The sequence below is a fragment of the Carica papaya genome, chromosome 5 (genome assembly GCF_054855325.1).
Source record: "Carica papaya isolate Zhongbai chromosome 5, ASM5485532v1, whole genome shotgun sequence".
Classification (NCBI taxonomy): domain Eukaryota; kingdom Viridiplantae; phylum Streptophyta; class Magnoliopsida; order Brassicales; family Caricaceae; genus Carica; species Carica papaya.
Window position 1 is genome coordinate 2,274,538 of NC_142313.1, and position 20,811 is coordinate 2,295,348.

Below are 20,811 nucleotides of genomic sequence, written 5' to 3' on the forward strand. Positions count from 1 at the left end.
ATTTAATTATAAACATAGCCATTTTATTAAAAAAATAAAAACATAAAAAGATTATATTAAACTTTTTAAACTATTATGACTATCCAACTAAAAAAACTTACCCACTTTATCACGAAACTTAATTTAATCGCTATAACTCCAAATAATGTAGTAACGAACTAAGCCTCAAGTCCCACTAAATTTAGCATTGTGCACTAAGAAAACTCAGTTCTCATTGAAATTTCAACTGATAACCTTCAAGTAGAGGTCAAAAACATAATTAACTTCTTAAGAAATATATATATATATATATATATAAATACATATATAAGCAGATAGCTGGAATAAACCTTCGAAGTCATAATGATTATTGCACAATAGACTATCTCTACTGTGGAAGCTTAATGCACGAAAAAATATTTCTTTCTGCAATTTACAAACCCGAGAAAAAGATGAACCTTCATTATGCACCCCCGGCATCAGGTCCAGAAAAAATTGCCCAACAGAAGAGCACATTGACTAATATTACAAACGAGACTTTTGCAGTAAGTTGGTCCTAGCAATTTAATGTTAGATTTTAGTATTTAAATAATAATAACAGTTTTTAAAAATTATGATGTAACTGTAAAACGACAATGCTTAAAATTAGCGGTGCAAGCTGAAGTTTAGTGTAATTATCCTATCATATGCTTGTGCTCCAAACCTTAGATGCATCATATCATGCATCATACAAGGAGAAGAAGGTTGCTCCGTTCGTTGAATTTGCAGAAAAGAAAGAACTTCCACATATGGTTCATATTATCAGCAAATGAATTAGCAGAACTGAAATACCAGCAGCATAGTTCATGCATATCAGACTATAGATGTGCAAAAAGATCTACACATCACGTGCAAGAAGAAGGTTAAGTAGTTAAGGATATGTTACCAGAGTTAGAGGGGAAGACAAAATAAACAAAATGGGAGTTGCCAAGAAGAAGAGAAAGAACACTATTTTCTTTCCTTTTGTTTTGATGCTAAAAAAAATGAGAAAAAAATCATCTACTACTGTAGAGAGGAAAGTTTATCCTTTTCTTTATTATGTTAATTCATTTTCTTTCAATTTGAACTTTTTTTGGGGAAATTGAAAATGGAGGCATAAATTGATCCCATTTCTCCTTATCTCCAAAAATTGAACACCCTAGCAAGAAAAAGAAAATTTATTTCCTCTCCCATTTCTTCCATTCTCTTCTGTCTAACTCCATTTAAAAAATAAAACCATTTGCATAATGTTGTGCGGTCAACAAACTACATACTTACCATATATAGGCACTACGCACAGGGGCAAAGTCTCTTCGTATGTCTATGCGAGCCATCACAAGAAAGCACTGACTGCGTCCGACTGTATAAGCATGCTCCTGGATTCTGAAAATTATATCGGAAGAAAAACATATCTAGTGAATGATTACATCAATGTGGATTTCATCCTGTTCCTAATCAATATTTTAAAAGCATTTTCCTTATCCCTCTCTACTTTTGTTTTTCTATCCTTCCTGGAGCTTAGTTAGTTTATGTTAACTTTAGATTGTCTTTTCTTTTCATAATTCTAATATACTCGTTCTTAAGACAAAAAGAAAGATGTGTTGTTGAACAAACAGAAAATGGGGAAGGTAAAAAAGAGTCCTACCACATAGAGAGCATGCAAGAGAACCAAAAAAAGTCTGGAACCAAACTTCTCTTCAAGTAACCAAACAATTACAGGAACAATCCTGGAAAATGTTGGACTACCAACAACTAAGAAAATCAACAGAGAATAATCCCCAAAATCCTACCTCAAGAAAATGTGTTCTTGTACTGACCAAAAAAAATCTTTCTAAACAATGCCAGTGAATTCCTTCTCAGCTAGGTACCAAGCTTCAGTTTTCTACCCTTTGAACTAACTCATGGGATAAGTTACTTTGACTTCAAATAACATTTTCATAACATTTTATATCATGTGATGCAATGGTGGTAAAAGTGTGAAACCAAGATAAAAGTCTTGATGTTAAATCTGATAATAAAAGAGCAGATGTAAGAGGGACACAAGGCATGACCACAGGAAAGATGAGTCACAGATTATTTGTTAGAACAAATTATTTACAAGAACTCAGAGTAAAAGAGGTATACCAAATGTGTGGGGGCATCATCAACCACTTCGGCAGGCTGATCTGCTCCAATGCTTGCCAAACATGCTCCTTTGCAGTTCATATATCTTTGGATACTGTTCAAAAACAAAGAAATATACAGATCCATAGTAGTTATGAAAATTTATGGGAAAAGCAGAAGACAAGAGTCCATCCTAATAATCCACAAACAACCCTGACACTAGACAATGAAATGATTTTTTTATGCTAAGCAGGCTGAAGATTGGGTCCCTAGTTGATTGAGAACATTGTTTACACACATCATATAGACCATTTGATGGGAAAATCCATTAGTAATGAACCTTCATTATATTATATAGACCAACATATCATGACACCTAACAGTTCCAAAACACCATTCAGGAGTTACAATTATTGTCAGAGCCCTAGAGAACTGCCTCAAGATAACCAGAGCCATTGGATGTGGTATGTGGGACAAATAAAATATTACCAATTAATGGGGACATTCTACTAGAAATCAAATAGTAGGTCTTCCTCTAAAACGAGAAAGGAAAAAAGGGTCAAGAGAGAGACAGAGAGAAACTTCACTTCCTCAAAAAGAAAAAAAAAAGGAAAAGGAAATAAAGAAGACGCATGAATATACCATTTTAAGCAGACAGTTACAAGAAAGGTTGTTGAAATTACCAAATATTCCAATAATTGAATAAAGCTAATTATAAAGGTAATAGCAGCTAGCCAGAAACCAATTGGGAAAAAGATTTAACACATAGTGATAACTTTATTAAAAAAAACATATAGTGATAACTTACATATCACATTGATTTAGCAGCCAAAGTTTATTTAGGACACACGATTTTCCATTTGACTGGCAAACTGAATCACAGGACTCGCCTTGCCTATCATCCATGTAATAAGTTAAATATTATGCATAAGATATACAAGACAAGAAAAAAAGATTGCCATATGCCTCACCTCCCAATGATGACATTAATGCCAAGCAGTCTGCCTTCTGCTTGTGTATCATTAACTCCTTTTACAGTGAAAGAGACAACTGAGATTAATTGTTAAACAGCTGCAGATAGCACCCTTCAAGGGTCTATACAACATGACTTTACAATTATGAAAAGATAAGAAGAATGGAAAAGAAAAAAAATATTATAACAACCCAGTCTTCTCCTTTTCTTAGAATTTGAGAAGTAACTTATCATAGATACATTTGGTAGTTGTTCTGGTATAGAACTGGACAGAACCAAAAAGATCAATCTCACATTTAGCGGCTCAGAATATGAGACTGGATAGGATTTTTATATTTTGCAATAAAAAAGGATTGATATAAGTTAAGGGGATGTTGCCCATGTACAGAACATAAACTACACATCTTTAGAAGACAAAAAGTCAATTATGTCCCCAAGATTGTTTCTACTTAAGAGAGGATGACCCTTCAACAAAACAGATAAAGCATGGAACCAATAATGTCTAATGCTAACAAAAGAAGAGATTTTTTTTTTGAGATAAGCAAACAAAAGAAGAGATAATCTCCTAAAAAATTCTACTATTCCTTTCTTTTCATATAATCCATATTGTGGCCAACGTACTGAGGGTGTGAAGGTTCTTCGTGGACTTTCTACTATGGAGACCATTTCAGCCCCAGATGTCATCTTAAATTGAGCCAGTCAAACTCAAGATAGATTGAGGAGACAGAGGGCAGAATGCCAGAATCCCACAACCTTCTAGAAACGAACACCAGAGAGGAGATGGGTAGGGAATTCTCCGTCACAGAGACACATAGAAGTGATTAACCAAAATCCTGCTTCTCTGAATCACTGGCACATTTGCTTCGAAGGTTGCTTGGCAGAAGATTCTCACCAGGGGAATGTCGATGATGCTTCCCTCCAAATTTGCTTCTGCAGGAAGTGAAAGCAACCTGGTTTTGAGACAAAAGATTAAGATAGAAAGATTTCATTGAGGACACCCCGGCATTAGAAAATGGCTTTACAGGCATGTCCCTTACATCTGGTTTGTCTTGACAAGGACTAAGCTAGCCAATAAGGAAACCAGATCATCCACTTCCCAATCATCCAAATGCCCGCAAGCTAAACATTCTAATTGGCTACAGAACCATTCTTCTCCATAGCCGCTCACGAATTCCTCTTTGCCTTTGGCAAGATAGAAAGTACTAGGAAAATGGTCTTCCAAAGGCCCATCACCACACCAGCAAGCCTCTCCGAAACACAACCATTACCCACCATAAAGTGAACAGGATCAGCCCCCAAGTTCCATTCCCAACTAACCACCTCCACAAGTTCCTATGCCCTCTTCCAAGTATGTACTGATAAAAGTCGTCCAATTTCTCCTATCAAGGCCATATTTGGCACTAATGACCTCTGCATGCAGGACATGAACCTCGACAGCTATTTAACTAAAACGGAGTTATTCAACTCGTTAACAGGTCTAATACCTAAACCCCCATGCTAGAGAGATCTCTAGATATTCACCAAGCCATCGACTGGTACCACCTTTGCTTTTTTGCAACCCCAAGAATCGACTTTATATAGCTTCCAACTTCCAACCATCTTGTCATGGTAGCATAAAGAGACGTAAAAGAACCCAGGAAACCCGATAACACACTCTTGATGAGGGTTAACTGGCAACCCCTAGAAACAAGCCTGACAACACACTCTTGGTTAGGGTTAACTAGCAACCCTTAAATAGAAAGCTCATTATTCAACTCACCAATGTTCTTTCATTCTACTGATAATAGGGACCGAGCAATATATTCTTTGGAAAGAGAGAAATACTATAAACAAACATCACGTGGAATTGTAGCTCATTAAAAGATCTATGGTTCACAAACTGTTGATAAAGATTTCATATTAAGTAGGATACTATGCTAAATAAGATATTTTATTATTTAGAGTTCTAATAATTCAGTAATTTAATATAATTAGAACCCTATTAAAATAAGGATAATTCCCTATATATATATTAAGTGTAACAACACAAAAAATAAGAAATAAGAAGAGAGAATATTTTTTCTTCAAAAACAACTTCATGGTATCAGGGTCAAAGTAAAATTATTTTAACGTTTTTTCCAAACTCTAAAATAACAAAATAGGTTAAGTTGGTACTCAACTATCAAAAAACTAAACTCATCGCCACCCCATACGGGATCGCCGCTCATTGCTGGCCAATACACTATATTGTTTTCCATGTGCGTAAGCCACACGTGCCGCAGGCTGCAGAGGTGCGTGAGCCACACGCACCTCTAACATCATCCCATTTGGCCCAAAAATCTCTATAACACTGCCAGAAATTCCTGATCGAGATAGATCTGGCCTTTTCCACACGAGATCCGGCTTGATCGTGCATTTCCAGCCTTTTTTTCACGCAGCTGCGCGCATTTGGCAAATCTACCGTTTTGCGCTCTCAGCTGCTCCGTTCCGGTCGATCCGCGCATAGAGATGACTCGTTTGCTCTTCCCGCATACTACAATTCGACTACAATCTCATTAATTTCCAGTATTTTTATGTTCATCCAAACACTCGATGACCTATTTTTTTTTAAAACCAAAATTTGTTTTAAGCACCTTTGATGCGGAACCTAACTAACATGATCAGGAATTCACACAATTTTATTTAAAAATATCAAATGAATTGATCCTATAAAAACCCTTTCTACTTAACCCGCTATCAAGAATGATAGGAATTAAAGTTATTAAAATAAAAAAAATAGAATAGAAAAACGTCACAAGGTCGTACATTGATAAATAGATCTACTCTTTACTCAACATGTCTTGATAAATAGATCCACTCCTTACTCAACAATATGTTAGAAGAACCTTTCTTGAAAAAAAAAATACTCTTAATTTTATTGAGATAATTTATGAATGTCTTACAATGAAAACTTTGTGGCCTATTTATAGGTTAAGCCAAGTAAATAAAAAAAAAATCTCTTAATTTAATTTATAATTACAAAAGAAATAAATTAAAAATTAAAAATTAAAAACTAATTTCCTAAGTAAGATAAATTCAGTTTTTCCTTTTAATTAAAAGAGATTGTGACCAAATTAAAAGGGAAGACATATGGAAATAAATTAAAAATTAAAAGTTAATTTCCTAACTAAGATAATTTCTCATAATTAAAAGAAATTGTGATCAAATTAACGGGGAGCCATGGAAATTTAGGGCCGACCATAAGATTTCCTTTTTGGCCTATTCCCTTTTCTTTCTTTGGATTGGACGTTCTCTTTATGGTTCATGTCCATGCTTACATCAATCTTTGACTACAAAAAAGAGTAAATCCAAACATCCACATTTTCCAGTCTGAATGTATGTTATCTACACACTTTTTAAGATCTTTGAATAGGATAAAATATCCTTTTAAAGGTCTTTGGACATATTGATATAACTGAACTTTCAACAGTTGAAAGGCATCCATTTCTCCCATATAAAGAGTCTTTGACTCATTATGCTTTGTCCATCTAAAACTAATAAATTTTAAATTGGTATCGGTTTGGCTCATGCATTAGTACAAATATTCAAATACCTGTTTATAAATTATGCAGACTGGAAAGACGTCCCAGACATCTTATGCTAAAACAGAGTTTTTTAGGTGTGAGTGAGCAAATTGTAACTTGCGATATGAAAATAATACCTCATTCAGGATTCCAACTCCTAAAAATATACTCTAAAGATTGATTTTTTAATCTTAATTAACCATTCTTCCAAATTTTGTTTTAGAACAAAAGATTATAGTTCTTTGGGAATCTTAGAAATGAACAGGAAACCGACAAGATATATTAAGGTTCAAACCACATTATGAGAACAAAAACTATTTGTTCCTTAAAATTATACATCAGCGTAGGTGCTATATGTTTCTACTATCAGGAATAACAGTCTTAAATCAAAATATAATGTATACTTAATTTTTCGAGAGAAAATTATGTAAACTTTATATTAGCCAACTTAATGGTTTATAAGCAAGTCCATGTCACAATTGATATGAACTCAATACCAAAAGCAAAGTCATCATAAACATAGCACACTCATAATCCATGAATAGCGAACTAATTGTATCCACATAGAACAAATAGATATAGACTGACCTGAAGAGTTTGATGGCAGAGAAAAGCAATGATGAAAATCGCTAACATAAGCATTTTCGTGAACCTGATATATGCAAAGCCATTTCAGATACTATCTTCATAGTTTTTACAAACAACATGGTGTTTCTGCAACCATGTGAAAGGAGCTAAAAATGTCTGGTTCACATTAATGTCACTTTAATGTTCTTCAGTACAACTTTTCACATCAAAACCATCATTCAGCAGCATCCAGTAACATTTCTTTTGAACAACTTGCAACTTTTGATGGAAAAAAAAAGTAATGGAACAGCAGTTACCACACTCTCAGAGTTATGGCGGCACCTCCCAGCACAAAAATCAAAGACACTTGCATAAATCCCTGGAAGGGCAACAGAAAGAAAATGTGGTAAACTTCTCAAATTTTTTCCAAGTGCAATATTCTCGTAATGAGATCTAACTTTCTTTCTTGAATAACATTTCAACAAATGTAGTGGATGAACTACGCATCAAAGACTGATGATCTCAAAAACTAGTTAGAAGTAGCAACTTAAAATAATTAAACGGTTAGGTCATATCTTGAGTAATAATTCAGTTAAAAAAGTTTCTTAAAACACAATCTAACAAAATAATTTCTCTGTTTGTCCTTAAAAGAGGTAAAAGAATTTTAGTTTACAAGGCAAAACGTTGACAGTTCCACATGCAAATGTTTTCCACAAATCATAAGTTGATGCAGGATAAGGAGTTCCTTAAATGGGCATATTTCAGTAATAGTACAGATGAAATAGAATTAATGAAGGAACATAAACGTTTTAGGAAGTTAACTAAAATGAATAAAAAGATTTAATTTCCTTTTCTAAGTTTTGGAAAGTTTTATAATAAAAGAAAATAGGAAGATTTATTTTTCTATTTCCTATTTCCCTAGTTTTTTTGTTTAATTTGTTTTCTTACGTTTTCTAAATTTTTATTTGGTGCTTATAAATAAGTATCTAGCTTAGTTATGAAGGATAATATTCATGATGATAATTCAAATATTCAGTAGTTCTTTGGTTACTAAAATTTGATACCTCCAAGTTTTTGTTTTCGAAAATTCTTTTCTAAGTTTTGTCTTTAAGGTTTCTTTGTCCTACATCGATTGGTCTTAGAGCCTAAACTCAATTCATCGTACTGTTTTAATTTTCTCAATACAACTTCATAAAATTCAACTCCACTGTCAGAAAAAAAAAAAAGAAAAAAAAAACTCTTAACTCCTAAATCAGCCACCACTAGCATCAGGAAACAGAAAAGACAACCGACAATGCAGTGCTAGCTCCAGCCACCTCTGGGAGGTGGTCAACAACACCCCTTGATATGTGTCCTAAACAAGAAGGCGCTACACCCGGCCCCTTTGCTATTTGATGAGATTAGGACGAAAGGGTTTTCTTTCATTAACATTCAATGAAGGTGCATAGCTTCTTTGAATATCTTGTTTATTGACAATCCATTAGCCTCAGAGGGGCCCGATCAGCTGCTCCATCAAGTTTCAGCACTCACCAACACTGGAAACTGCCACATTTTCTTCTTGAAGTTACTCTTGTGGCTGCTTTGCTAGAACCCATTCTTCTCGACCATCAGGAGTAACACTGACACTGGATCTGCACCACTGCCTCTAGTTGACTTGCCAGCTACCAGCCAGGAGATCATTTTCGAATGTTCATCGGAAGCCAGCACATGACACCCACGCACAACAAATGTGCTTGTCCTTTGGTTTTCTAACATTCTGTAGACCAGTCCAAACTAGTTTCCAATTCGGTTCACTTTTCACAGTTCAGCCACCTCCAAACCTATTTTTGGTACTTCCAGAGATTCTTGAAATTTTTATGCATGTTCTTTCACTTTTTGAGATTAATTGGCTCAATTTTTTGTTTGTTATTCACTTTTGCAAGTTGATATTGCACAAAGTACATTTAGTGTCAGGACTGTTGGATGAATTTAATACATGAATGTTCTATCAAGTAGATAGTTCAGTTACAAATGATGATATATGATATGCTTTATCTGAAACTTTTGATCAATATGGATGTCAGGAGAAAATTAAAATCAATTGGCATTCTACCAACTAAACAAACAATATGAAGTATGTAATAGTTTATCTAAAAGTGGATTTTAAAGAAAATGTTGAAAGGTTGTAGCACAAAAAGCTTACCTGCAGTTGCTGGCTTGGCTTTTTTCACCGTCAGTACTAGTTCCTTTTGTGTCTGGAAAGACCCCAAGAAAAAGGTAAAAGATCGTGATATATGACAGAAGATTGTTAGAAAACCCAAAGGTAAGGACAACAAAACCAAGTGATCAAGGAAATACATGAGCAGGATTCATGCAACAAGCAACACAAAATTCATAGGAGTTGCAACACTGTGTAAGAAGATTGCATCCACTGCAAAAGACCCAAAGAAAAAAACAATGAGCTTCTCTAGTGATTCTGAATAAGGTTACATCTAAAGAGACCTCACAAAGAAACCCAAAGAAAAAAACAATGAGACTTCATAGTTCATATGACCCTTTTCCTTTTTATCTTTATTGTCTATTCTAATCTTACAGTTGGGAGGGTGCAGTCATATGACCCTCCCCATACCCTCCAGCACACGTGGCACAAGGGTGCAATCAGGTGATGATGAGTTGCTGCAAGCATCCGCAGGCGCCTGATCACGCTTGCAGAGGGTGTCTCGCATAAAATTAAAAAAAAAAAACAAAAAAAATAAAAAAGGTTACCATTTGGAGGATGTCTTATCTCCATGATTGTATTTCTCTTTCTTTCTCTTAATAATACTTATTTTACTATCAAAAAACCTAAAGAGAACTTCTTAGGAAAACTCACTGACAAGAAAATATCTCTCCTCTTTTGGGACAGCAGCGGGATTGTGGATCCACCGACAGAGCATCACAAACATATCCTGCAACGTACATATCAACTGTGAAGGCAAGGGAATCAAAGGAATTGATGGAAGACTGCATGTTCTTTTTCTGACACAAAACAAAAACAACTTACAAACTAAAGTAAACTACATAAGAAATTTAGATATAGTTATAAAGTCATGTCAATAACCCAGCAATGGCAGCATATGTTAATGTAACATAACAAAATTTGATAATGCAAATGACACCAAGCTTTAGTACTCAAAGCATAACGAAATATCATCAAACTTGGACAGGCAAAAATTCTTATAAATGTGACAGGCACAAGATAAACAACTCCAATATCACAAAATGGAAACCCGTATCAGGGTTATCTCCTTTACATAAACAAACAGGATTACTGATATATCAGCAAATTTGTATATAAGGATGTCGAAGTACATCATGGCTTAGTTCAAAAACGTCAACAATTATACCAATGATTCAAATTGTTGGTTAGATGTGATATCAAAGCTATGTGACAAATGGTGCGTAAGAAAATGACTGCAACAACAACCACTGATCTTAATTTCCACAAGATATTTCCAAAATTCTTCAATTTTTAGTTAAAAATAAAATTATGTAAAAAACACACATTATCATCGTTCCCCGAACAAAAAAAGACAGAAAATTAATCACTCGCCATTATCATCTGATAGCAAGTATCTTCCCTGGACTGTATTTCTGCAAATTCGATTCTCTTGGAAGCCAATATCCTTCCTGAAATGCAACAGCAAAGATAACAGTCTGGTTGACTTAATTATCAAGAACATCAAAAATCACAAATTAGAAGTTCCATTTTTTGCTCTTTTGCTTAGCACAGCCGCCAAGGAAAAGCTACAATAAAACAAAATAAATAACAAATACATTGACACTGAGATTGATGCATTAACAAAAATGAAGATTAAGCACGTGAATTACCGAATGGCTTGAATTCTCATCGAGAATTGAAGAATAAGTATTTGCAGGAATATCCAGGGTAAATTTAAGGGAGATCTTGGCATCCTTCTCCTGGATATCAGACAGCAAAGTTTAATTAGGGTTTGTCCCCGTCTCCAAACAGCCGCTGAAAGCCTGGAACTGGAAGATCTTGCAAAATGACGAACAATGGAAAGTGACGACCCGACGAGTTGGGGAATCGGGTTGGATTTAAGCGGCAGCCAAACCGCCCAGGCAGGTTGCGTTTCTAAAACACCGTTATGCCGTTTTCAAACTGCTGTTTAAATATAAAAAATTAAATTTATTTTTAACTTGAATACTTCATTAATTATCTTAAATATTTTATGAATTAATATTTACTAATTATTTTAATTCGATAAAAGTATAGTTATGTGACTAATTAAAAAATTAATCATCATAATTTTATAAGATTACAAAATATTAATTTTAAATTATAAATTTTACTAAATTCACGTAATTCATGTTCAAAATTATTTTTTGAATAAACTAATGTTATTTTTTTTTTGTTTTATTTAACTAAATGTTTAGCCTTTTAATTTGAGTAATTAATGCCAAATAATACTTTATTGTATTTAATTATAGGCTTGATATTTTATAATTTTATTCAATTTGATAATTAATAATATTGATCTAATATCATATAATATAATACTTTATTTCATAAAATAGCATCATGATTTAACTTGTTTTATATGTTGTAAAATTAATTAAGTTTTAACGTAATTATTATTGTAATAAAAAAATATGTGAATATTAGATTTCTTTATTTAAAATAATATGATATACTAAATATTTAATATAATCTTTTATTTAATAAAAAATTAATTATACATGTAAAATTATATAAATTTATTCATATTTTTACCAATTTTGGTATACGTGTAGTAACTGAAAAAAAAAAAAGTGAGGGAAACGACGTCGTTTTAAAAGGGAGAAAACGATGTCGTTTTGATGAAGCAGGTGGGATATAAATAGGGGACGGAAAAGAAAATAAAGAGGAAAGAGAAGAAAAAAAAGAAAGAAATAAAAGAGAAAAACAGAGAAGGAAGAGAGCGGGAAGGAGAAAAGAAGAGAGAAATGAAGGTTCGAAAAAGAGAAAGAGGGGAGTCAGAGCGGAGAGGAGCGAGAAGGGAGAGAGAAGAAGACAGAGAACAGTGACAGTGCGATCGGCAGAAGGAAGGAAGATGGAAATGGAAGGTACGATAAAGTTTAAGTTTCATGTGTGGATTTGAGATTTGAATGCTGGTGAGAAATCTGGTTTTGTTAGAGATATATTGTATATTTATGAGTGCATATGAAGGTGGCAGTATAAGGAAGAGGCCGTGGAGGGAGCGAGTGTGCAGTGTGAGTGAGGTTTGTGAGAGAGAGCAGGTCTGTGTGAGCACCGCAGGAGGAGAGAGAAGGAGGAAGGCGGTGTGAGTGAGGTCCGAGAGAGAGGGAGGGATGCAGTGTGAGTGAAGTCCTTGATAGAGAAGGATTGCGGTGTGAGTGAGGTCCGTGAAGGAGAGGAGTGTGATTGTTGGGGCTTTGTGAGAGAGAGTAGATTCGGGTGAGCACAGAGGGAGGAGAGAGAATGAGTAGGCGGGGTGAGTGAAGTCTGTGATGGAGTGAGTGTGTGATGTGAGTGAGGTTTGTGAGAGAGAGCAGGTCTGTGTGAACACCGCGAGAGGAGAGAGAATGAGGAAGGCGTGTGAGTGAGGTCTGAGCGAGAGGGAGGGATGTGGTGTGAGCGAAGTCCGTGATAGAGAAGGATTGCGGTGTGAATGAGGTTCGTGAGGGAGAGGAGTGTGATTGTTGGGGCTTTGTGAGAGAGAGTAGATTCGGGTGAGCACCGAGGGAGAAGAGAGAAAGAGTAGGCGGTGTAAGTGAAGTCTTTGATAGAGAGGGAATGCGGTGTGAGTGAGGTCCGTGAGGGAGAGGAGTGTGGTTGTTGAGATTTGTGAGAGAGAACAGATTTGTGTGAGTATGCTTAGATGAGACCGCAAGAGGAGAGAGGAGGAACACGGTGTGAGTAGGAACACTTAGAGTATGTCGCGGGAAGAGGGAGAACGAGGAGCTGTGGGATAATGGAATTAGTGTAAGAAGAAGAAAGGAAAACGTGGATGGGAGTAGAGGTATGCTGGAAAATTAGAGAGTAGGAAATGGAGACCTGTGGAGTGTGTATGGTGGGAATTACATATAGGTTGCTGTAAATTAGTGGTTGGCACGAGGAATTTGCGGTTGTATGCTTGTTAAATGTTACTGAGTACCCTATAGGGGGACGCCGACATTGGTGGTCACTACTAGAGGGAATAGGTTGGTCACCGATAGTGGTGTTAGTCGGGAGATCCCGACGGACAGGGGTCTGGGTCACCAATATTGGTGACGGGAGATAATGATAACTGTGTGTGTGTGTGGCTCGTTAGGGGTCGAGAGGTAGATAATGGTTACCTATGTTGGTGAAGGGAGAGAATGATAACTTTGCGTGTGTGTGGCCCGTTAGGGGTCGAGAGGTAGATGATGGTCACCAATATTGGTGACGAGAGAGAATGATAATGATGTGCGTATGTGGCCTGTTAGGGGTCCAGAAGTGGATGATGGTTGCTGATTTTAGTGATGGGTGATAATGTTGGTACGCTTGGGGTGGCGTTGGGGGACCGTCACCCTTGATAAGTATGATCGTTAAGATATCGGGGTAAGTTTTAGTCATGAGTAGTCTCATGGTGATAATAAGGTAAGACTTACGTTAAATAATGAAGTACCTGTAGAAATATGAGGTTTTATATTGTTGCATCTCATACCTGTAACTTAATTTTTACTGTACTGAATTATATGAACTCACTCTTTATTATTCACATATGATGTAGGAACGGAGTCAAAACCGAAGTTGCTGGTGTCCGAACTTAGTGTATAGAGCGACATGATAAAGATTTTTTTTTATTTTGGCAGAATTGAGTGTGTAAAAGTTGATAGTAGTATAAATAGTGTATACAGTTGTATTTTATGTGATGTCTCATGTATGATTGTAGGTTTATCTTGACTTTGAATAAGAGATCGTGATAGTGTTTTTATGTGTATGACTGATTTGATCATAAAATTGTTTGATTTTAACTATACCATTAGAAGTGAAAAGGAAAAAAAAAAACGGGGCGTTACAATACAGAAATGCATGCGAGAGAAAATTATAAGACGATTTGTCTATGTTGTATACATATTAATTTTAAAATGTTATTCACCATTTAATACTACATTATTGATTCATATATATAAATTTTATATTTTATCATTCCCACAATATTATTTTATGGTATTTTAAATTTTAATCTTAATAAAAAATAATATATTATGTACTTATAACTGATATAAATTCAAAATTTTCTTCATAATTCTCATAATTTATTTGTTGTAGCTTTGTTTCGTGTTTTATTTGACGTGGAACATCAAAATAACTATGTTTCATTATAATTATATTTCGTACATACTTTAATTTCCTTTATTTAATGTCTATTTTATTTTATTAACATAAAAGATATTTTCTATTTATATTTTTATAAATAAAAATTGCTATATAATAATACAAAAATTAAAATAGAAAAAAAAGAGATTTATAATAAATTTTAAATTTTTTATATTAATTAATCTAGTATATTTACACATAAAAATTGTCAATTAAATCGTTATGAAGGGATATTATTATAAAAAAAAATTTATTTTAATCGAAAGCGGCATAAATATAATAAAAAAATCATTAAAGGTATTTTAAGATTTTATTTATCAAAATCATCACAAATATGCGAATTAATATTTAGATTAAACTCCACCATTATATTATCATTATTTTTTTGCTATACTTTTTTATTTATATTTACGTATGATTTTATAAATACTCATCAAATATTATGTTTTAATTTTTAAGAAATCATCATGTTGTTGCATTTTTATTTTATTGTATATAATAAAAAATATCATTTTTAGTTTAAATGTTTATTTGTAATATACAATTTAAAATATATATTTATACATTTCAATTGTATGTAGTTAAAAATACCACTTTTAATTTAAATGATTATTTATGAAAAAATTATAATTCACAAAATATTTTAAGATATATGAAATACAAAAAATAATAATAAATTTACAGAATAAAAATACACAATGCATTTATACCTGACTGACTGTCCGTATACGGTCTCCTGCACTGTGCTGTCCCCGGCGTTCTTCTAATGTGCGGGAATCAGCATCAGCACCTGCTCCGATTGGTGCTCTCGTGTCGGAAAATTACAGCGCAGGTGACTAACCCCGCTTCCTCCGCCATTATCGCAATGGCATCCTCTTCCGAGCACGAGTTCCTCGCTCAGTACCGCGCCAAGCTCAATCGATTTCCGAGATCTCACAACTTCTGGGACGCCAAAGTTGCCTCTCGTGTTGGCGAGAAGCTAGGGTTTCGATTGAAGGATATCGGTGTCAATACTATCGTCATAGATATCAACGAGGAGCTTTCTCGGCCGATTCATCAAAGGAAGATGGTCTTGCCGTTGTTTGACTCCGTCCGGCGTGCCGGCGTCCAGGTTTATGGCACCGAGAGATTGGCCGAGATCGGGCCGGTTCGGGGTTAGGTGCTTGTGTCTATGTTGTGGTGTAACGAACATTTTATTTGCGTGGGTTGATCACATTGTTATTGGTAAAGGTAACAAATACTTTTTCGTTTTCGTTTTCGTTTTCGTTTTTGAGGGATATTAATTTTGATTGCTGTAAGAATCATTTTGAGATGTAATAATAGGAAATTGAACTATGACAAACTGAGTACAAATAACCATGAACCTTGATTGTAAGGTTTCTTGTAACAATTGAGTAATTTTGTTATCTATAAATTCTTAATTTCTTTGAAGGTTTGATTTCGTTGTGGATTGCGAGAGTTAGCCCTCTTTGAATGTTGTCCCTCCTCTCTGTTTTTTCTTTTCTTTTCTTTTTTTTATAAAAATATTTCTCCTTTAGCTTGACTGCTTAGTTGCTTCTCTGGAAATGGAGCCTAATGCATACATGTAAGGGTTGGTTGAGCTGATATGTCTAGTACCGCTTGTGACGTCTTCACTCTAACAGTGAGAAGTTGATTGAGCTTTTCTTCTTAAAGTTTAAGAGGTAAGCTGCCGGAGATATATTATTACCTGTCTTAAACTGCTATTAGTAATCTCTTTTCTTAAGTACTTGCTTTTGATTATGGAGGATGAATATGTATACTGTATTTGTTTCTATAATCTTTCTAGTTGTCGATCACATACCAGAGCTCTTATCCATTTCCATCCAAATCAAAGTAGAAGCTGTTGCTTGAAGAAGTTATGCCTTTGTCCTCCTAATCAGAAACACCATCTCAATATTTGGCAGTTCTTGCTTTTGACTCCTCTACTTAACTATTATCTTGTGTTGTCGGCTGCGGTGTGTTTCCCTTAAAACCAAAGAGCATGAGACCAATTTTTGTGGGTGTTGTGGGGATCCAACCTCAATATTTGTATTCCATCTTATATAGCATATTGCTGTAAAGGTGCCAGCTGATCCTTAAAGGGATCTTTGTTTTGTGCCTGTAAGATAATGTGTGGCTTATGAGAGTGCCTCTGCATTCTGTAGCTATTTCCTGACTGGGAGTTGCTTGACATAGACAAGAAGTTAAGCTTAGTATCTGCCTTTATCCCTCTAACTAGAAACACCATCTCAGTATTTGGCAATTTTTACTTCTGACTCATTTACTTAACTATTACTTTGTGTTGCCTGCTGCAGCTTACTTCCCTCAAAACCAAAGAGTGTGAAGCCATTGTGGGGATCCCAAAATTCAATATTTGTATTCCATCTTCTATAGATATGTAATTCTATATTTGAAAGACTACCAAGCTGATCGTTCAAGGGATCTCCGTTTTGTACATGTAAGAGAATGTTTGGCTTTATGAGAGTGCCTCCGCAGTCTGCACTTATTTCCTGACTGGTATGTGCCTGTATTAATTATCTAGAACTCTGGTGATTTACTTATTATACATTGTTGTCATTTTTTTAAACATCTGACTCAACTAGTAAGATATGACTATTTTAAGAAAGTCGTGCAATTCAGATGGCATATTAATCAATACTTAGTACTATATTCTACACCAAAAGTTTGCACTTGGTTACAAGTTTCATTTTAAAACAAAGAAAATTGATTCAACCCAATTGCTTAGTTCATTATAGAACCCTATTTGTTGGTTTGACACTGTCAAGAAGGCTGCAGAGTTGGAGATCTCCACTTGTTAGGATGAACTTTCAAATTCTCACTTCTGTAGGTTAAACAAATAAGTACTAAATATGATGGCTTATCGTTTATCATAAATTTGCTCGCACTTTGAATGACAGTAATGATGATTGATTCCTGAAGGGGGTATATATCTTCATATTCTTCTTCCTTGTCAGTGTATGATTTTTGTTTTTTCTAAACTATAGGCTGCCTTCAAAAGTTCAAATGTATATACCATGACAGAAACGACTATTGATTCATGAAGGATGTAAATATTTCATATTATCCTTTTGTGTCAGTATATAACTTTTGTGTTCTATATAATAGGCTGCCCTTGAAGATTCAAATGTATCTGCAGTATGATACTGATGTTGCTAGAAAATGAAAATGTATCTTTTCAGTCATGAAGAGTTGTCAGAAATTCCTTTAAACTTCTCAGATAAAAGGAGAATCAATCCAGCTAAGGACCCTGGCTTATCTTGGTTGATGAAAGTAGATGCTTGCAGCTCTAAAAGACTGAAATGTGGCTCCAGGAATTGGGAGCTTTATAAAAAACAGAAATAGGCCAGAGGTGAAATGATCAAATGGATTGACTAAAGATGCGCCCACAGGATCACTATTTCAATGAAAAGTTGAGCGTTTATAACCCGTATGTTTTTTTCTATTCTCCAACTCAGATCTTCATTCATATAGCATCCTCCAGTGACTGCACAAAGCCCAGGAGATCGAGGAAGCTCCTAGCGGCTCCATGAGTCTCGTATATCTCTCTAAATTAATTATATGTGTATCATTTGATGTATTTTTTGGTGAATTTCGTTGTCTACAGAACTGTACAGTCTCTGGCCTCAACTACAGCAAAGAAGGTCAGAACGTGAATGGAAGTGATGCCGAGCACCAAGAAAAGACTACCATTGACAAGAGGTCCGACAAAGGGAAACTATAATTTGTGACATGAATTGAATTTTCGCTGATAATCATGATTTTCAAAACTTCCAAGATTTTCAATCTGTCATCTGTTATATGAAACTGAATTTTGATTGATGATGATGGTTATTGTGTTAGTATGTGTGCATGTACGTCGGAGAAAGGGATGACAGAAAACCGAAAATCTGCTGATAATCGATTAAAAATGCCAACATGGTTTGAAAGGATCCTGGAAAATAGGACTGGCTAGAGGGAGAACCGAGAGAAGTAGTTTGAAGCAACTGTTTTGATATTTAGTCTAATGAGAAATTATTTTGTATAAAAATTATACATTGATTTTTTAATAATTTAGTAAAATTATATTTGATTTGCTTTATTGATAAATTAAAATTTATTGAAAACTTATAATTATTTAAATGAAAAAAACAACAGAATTTAATTTAATTAAATTAAATAGAACATCGTACAATTAGGACTTCTAATTTAATTTAATTTATTTATTTTTATAAATATTCAACATATAATTATAATTTATAGTGTTAATAATATTATTTAAACAAGTAACTCGTAAATTAAAATTAAAATAGACTCAATTTGTTGAATTAGAAATTTTATTTGATAATAGAATTAATTTAGTATTTTAATTCTATTTTTATGAAAATTAGTTTTAATATTTTTATCTGTTTTTTTTTAAAAACATTTTATTTGTTATTAACAATTATAAAAGATTTTTTATTTTAATTTAATACATAAAATAATTGTCTTAATTGAATTATTGTTATTTTTAATTAAAATTTAATTGTAATAAAAAATTATTATATCTGTAAATAAAAATATCTTTGTAGCTCATCATTTCCAAAATTTCCCAAGTTTCTCACCGTAAGATTGGCGTGTCAAATAATCACAACAGCTGTTGAGAGCGAAATTAGCAACAGGCGCTTCTCTGTTTCCGCCGGAAGTCTTGAAAGGTGATCAACGAAGAAGATGACGCCAGTGATCAGGAAAGTGCAAAAAGAGTTTCAGGAAGGTGAAGTCAGTAGCTGACCAAGAGCGAAGGGGTTTTCTTCCATTGTTTTTCACGAAGAAATATTTGAGAGCGGAGTGCAGAGATGGGGCATAGTTCGAAGAAGAAGAAGCGAGGAGGGAGTGGGAAGAGGAGCAAGGGAAGGACTCCATTGAAAAATCATGCTTCTCATGCTGAAGATGATGGAGAGGTTCTGTCTGAGGAGATCACTGCCTTGTAAGTGGCTCTCTTCTTCTCTCCGTTTCATGATGACTTTGATTTTTGAATTGACTTCAGGCCAAGAATGCTTCTCAATTTTCTTGTTCCAATGTGATTCGATTACGATACAAAGAATAATTTGTATAATGAGTTGAAACATGGTACAAAGATTCGGAAAAGTTGAAGATAGATGAAGTGTCTGATTTTCTTTTTTTGTTTCGAATTATATATTCTGTTGTTGAAGTGTCCTTTACTAGATTTGAAATGAAAGACTTCGTGCTCACCTTCTTCCACCCCAAGCCGAAAGCTAATTAACCACTCAACCTACAACCACCCAGCTGATCTTAAAAAGATAGAGGAGTGAGTACTTAATCCCTTATAGCTTATACAAATGAAAGAAGAACGGCCACAAACATTTTTTCTCCTCACACTAAGTTGTAATGGTAAGAATTTCCTCATGCAGCTTCCCATGCAAAAGAAAAAAGAAAGCTATATGAAGAGGATTTTTTTGTTTTCCAAATTTGCTTCTTGGAAAATTTATTTACAACCTGGTTCTAGGACAGAGTATGAGAGAGGATCTCATACCAAAGGTTATGTCCTTGGAGAGTCTTTGTAGAGATTGATCATAGTAAGGATAAATCCTTGAAAGTGGTTAGCAATGCCAACAAAGAATCACGTTTACACATTTGATGAATAACTGAATCGGTTTCGCTTATATTTTCAAATCTACAATCATAATTTTATATTCTTTTCTGTCAAAGAAGGAATCACAAAAACACTTAACTTGAATTATACATGAAATTAACTTGTAACTAGAATACTATTTTAACACAATTTCTATCTTGTTTTGTATTGTACTTTTGTTACAATTCTATGAAATTGGAAGTAGCAAAGTCTGTCTTGGTGAATACTTATTCAAAAAGGATTTGAGAGTTTTTTTTATGTTGAGGCCTTTTTTTTTTCAAGCGTGGAAACCCCAGGACCAGAAGCAGTAGGATTTATTCTCATAATATAATAATAATATGTCAAAATTTGTTGCGAAATTTTTCGAATACAAAAGAATCTTCGATAGCAAGTTGATCGGTTAATTCAATAAGAAATAGGAGTTAGCACTCGATTTCGTTGGTACCATCCAACCGAATATGCAATTCAATTGTTTACTTATTCAATTTCAATGAAGTAATTTTCAAGTTCAACCAACCTAACCCATTTTCAAAATATCAAGTGGATGAATAAAAATCTTTGTACAAGTATTTTTCTTTCGTTAATTACTAATTTTCTGGTTCACCCCAACATTCCCCACTTGTCCGACTGTTGCTGAGCAGTTTTTGGATATCAAACGGACCTCTCCAGAAGGTAA

The 20,811-nt window shown here is 34.3% G+C and overlaps 3 protein-coding genes across 14 annotated transcripts in view; 2 read left to right on the forward strand and 1 right to left on the reverse strand.

Moving 5' to 3' along the window:
• Window positions 1–417: 417 nt before the first annotated feature.
• LOC110821318 (glycosyltransferase family protein) lies at window positions 418–11,311 on the reverse strand. 5 transcript variants are annotated; one of them, XM_088219580.1, is made up of 12 exons: window positions 11,032–11,311; window positions 10,754–10,830; window positions 10,034–10,109; window positions 9,520–9,592; window positions 9,365–9,416; window positions 7,500–7,561; window positions 7,204–7,267; window positions 3,072–3,150; window positions 2,909–2,995; window positions 2,122–2,215; window positions 1,276–1,380; window positions 418–535 (listed from the first exon to the last, which is right to left on the reverse strand). In XM_088219580.1, exons 1-11 carry the CDS (start codon window positions 11,112–11,114, stop codon window positions 1,288–1,290), a joined length of 840 nt encoding a protein of 279 aa, XP_088075706.1. In that variant the 5' UTR covers window positions 11,115–11,311; the 3' UTR covers window positions 418–535; window positions 1,276–1,287. The 5 variants fall into 5 exon arrangements, with proteins under 5 accessions (XP_088075706.1, XP_088075703.1, XP_088075705.1 ...); XM_088219577.1 differs by having other exon boundaries at window positions 418–801; XM_088219579.1 differs by having other exon boundaries at window positions 418–856.
• A 3,890-nt stretch (window positions 11,312–15,201) lies between these two features.
• Window positions 15,202–18,619, forward strand: LOC148253659 (Ribosomal L18p/L5e family protein). Of its 7 annotated transcripts, none has more exons than XM_088220163.1 (5): window positions 15,202–15,736; window positions 16,045–16,188; window positions 16,822–17,023; window positions 17,633–17,954; window positions 18,132–18,619. In XM_088220163.1, exon 1 carries the CDS (start codon window positions 15,273–15,275, stop codon window positions 15,663–15,665), a length of 393 nt encoding a protein of 130 aa, XP_088076289.1. In that variant the 5' UTR covers window positions 15,202–15,272; the 3' UTR covers window positions 15,666–15,736; window positions 16,045–16,188; window positions 16,822–17,023; window positions 17,633–17,954; window positions 18,132–18,619. The 7 variants fall into 7 exon arrangements, with proteins under 7 accessions (XP_088076289.1, XP_088076291.1, XP_088076294.1 ...); XM_088220165.1 differs by lacking the exon at window positions 16,045–16,188 and having other exon boundaries at window positions 18,132–18,226; window positions 18,368–18,619; XM_088220168.1 differs by lacking the exon at window positions 16,045–16,188 and having other exon boundaries at window positions 17,633–17,936; window positions 18,132–18,226; window positions 18,368–18,619.
• A 464-nt stretch (window positions 18,620–19,083) lies between these two features.
• GCN2 (protein kinase family protein) overlaps window positions 19,084–20,811 on the forward strand; it is a 47,393-nt gene continuing 45,665 nt past the window's right edge. For both annotated transcript variants that reach the window (XR_015819217.1, XM_088220253.1), the window contains exon 1: window positions 19,084–19,469. Coding sequence is in view for 1 of the 2 variants with exons in the window: in XM_088220253.1 (XP_088076379.1) it covers window positions 19,339–19,469 (131 nt within the window). In the remaining variant the exon portion in view is untranslated. The remainder of the gene's footprint in view (window positions 19,470–20,811) is intronic.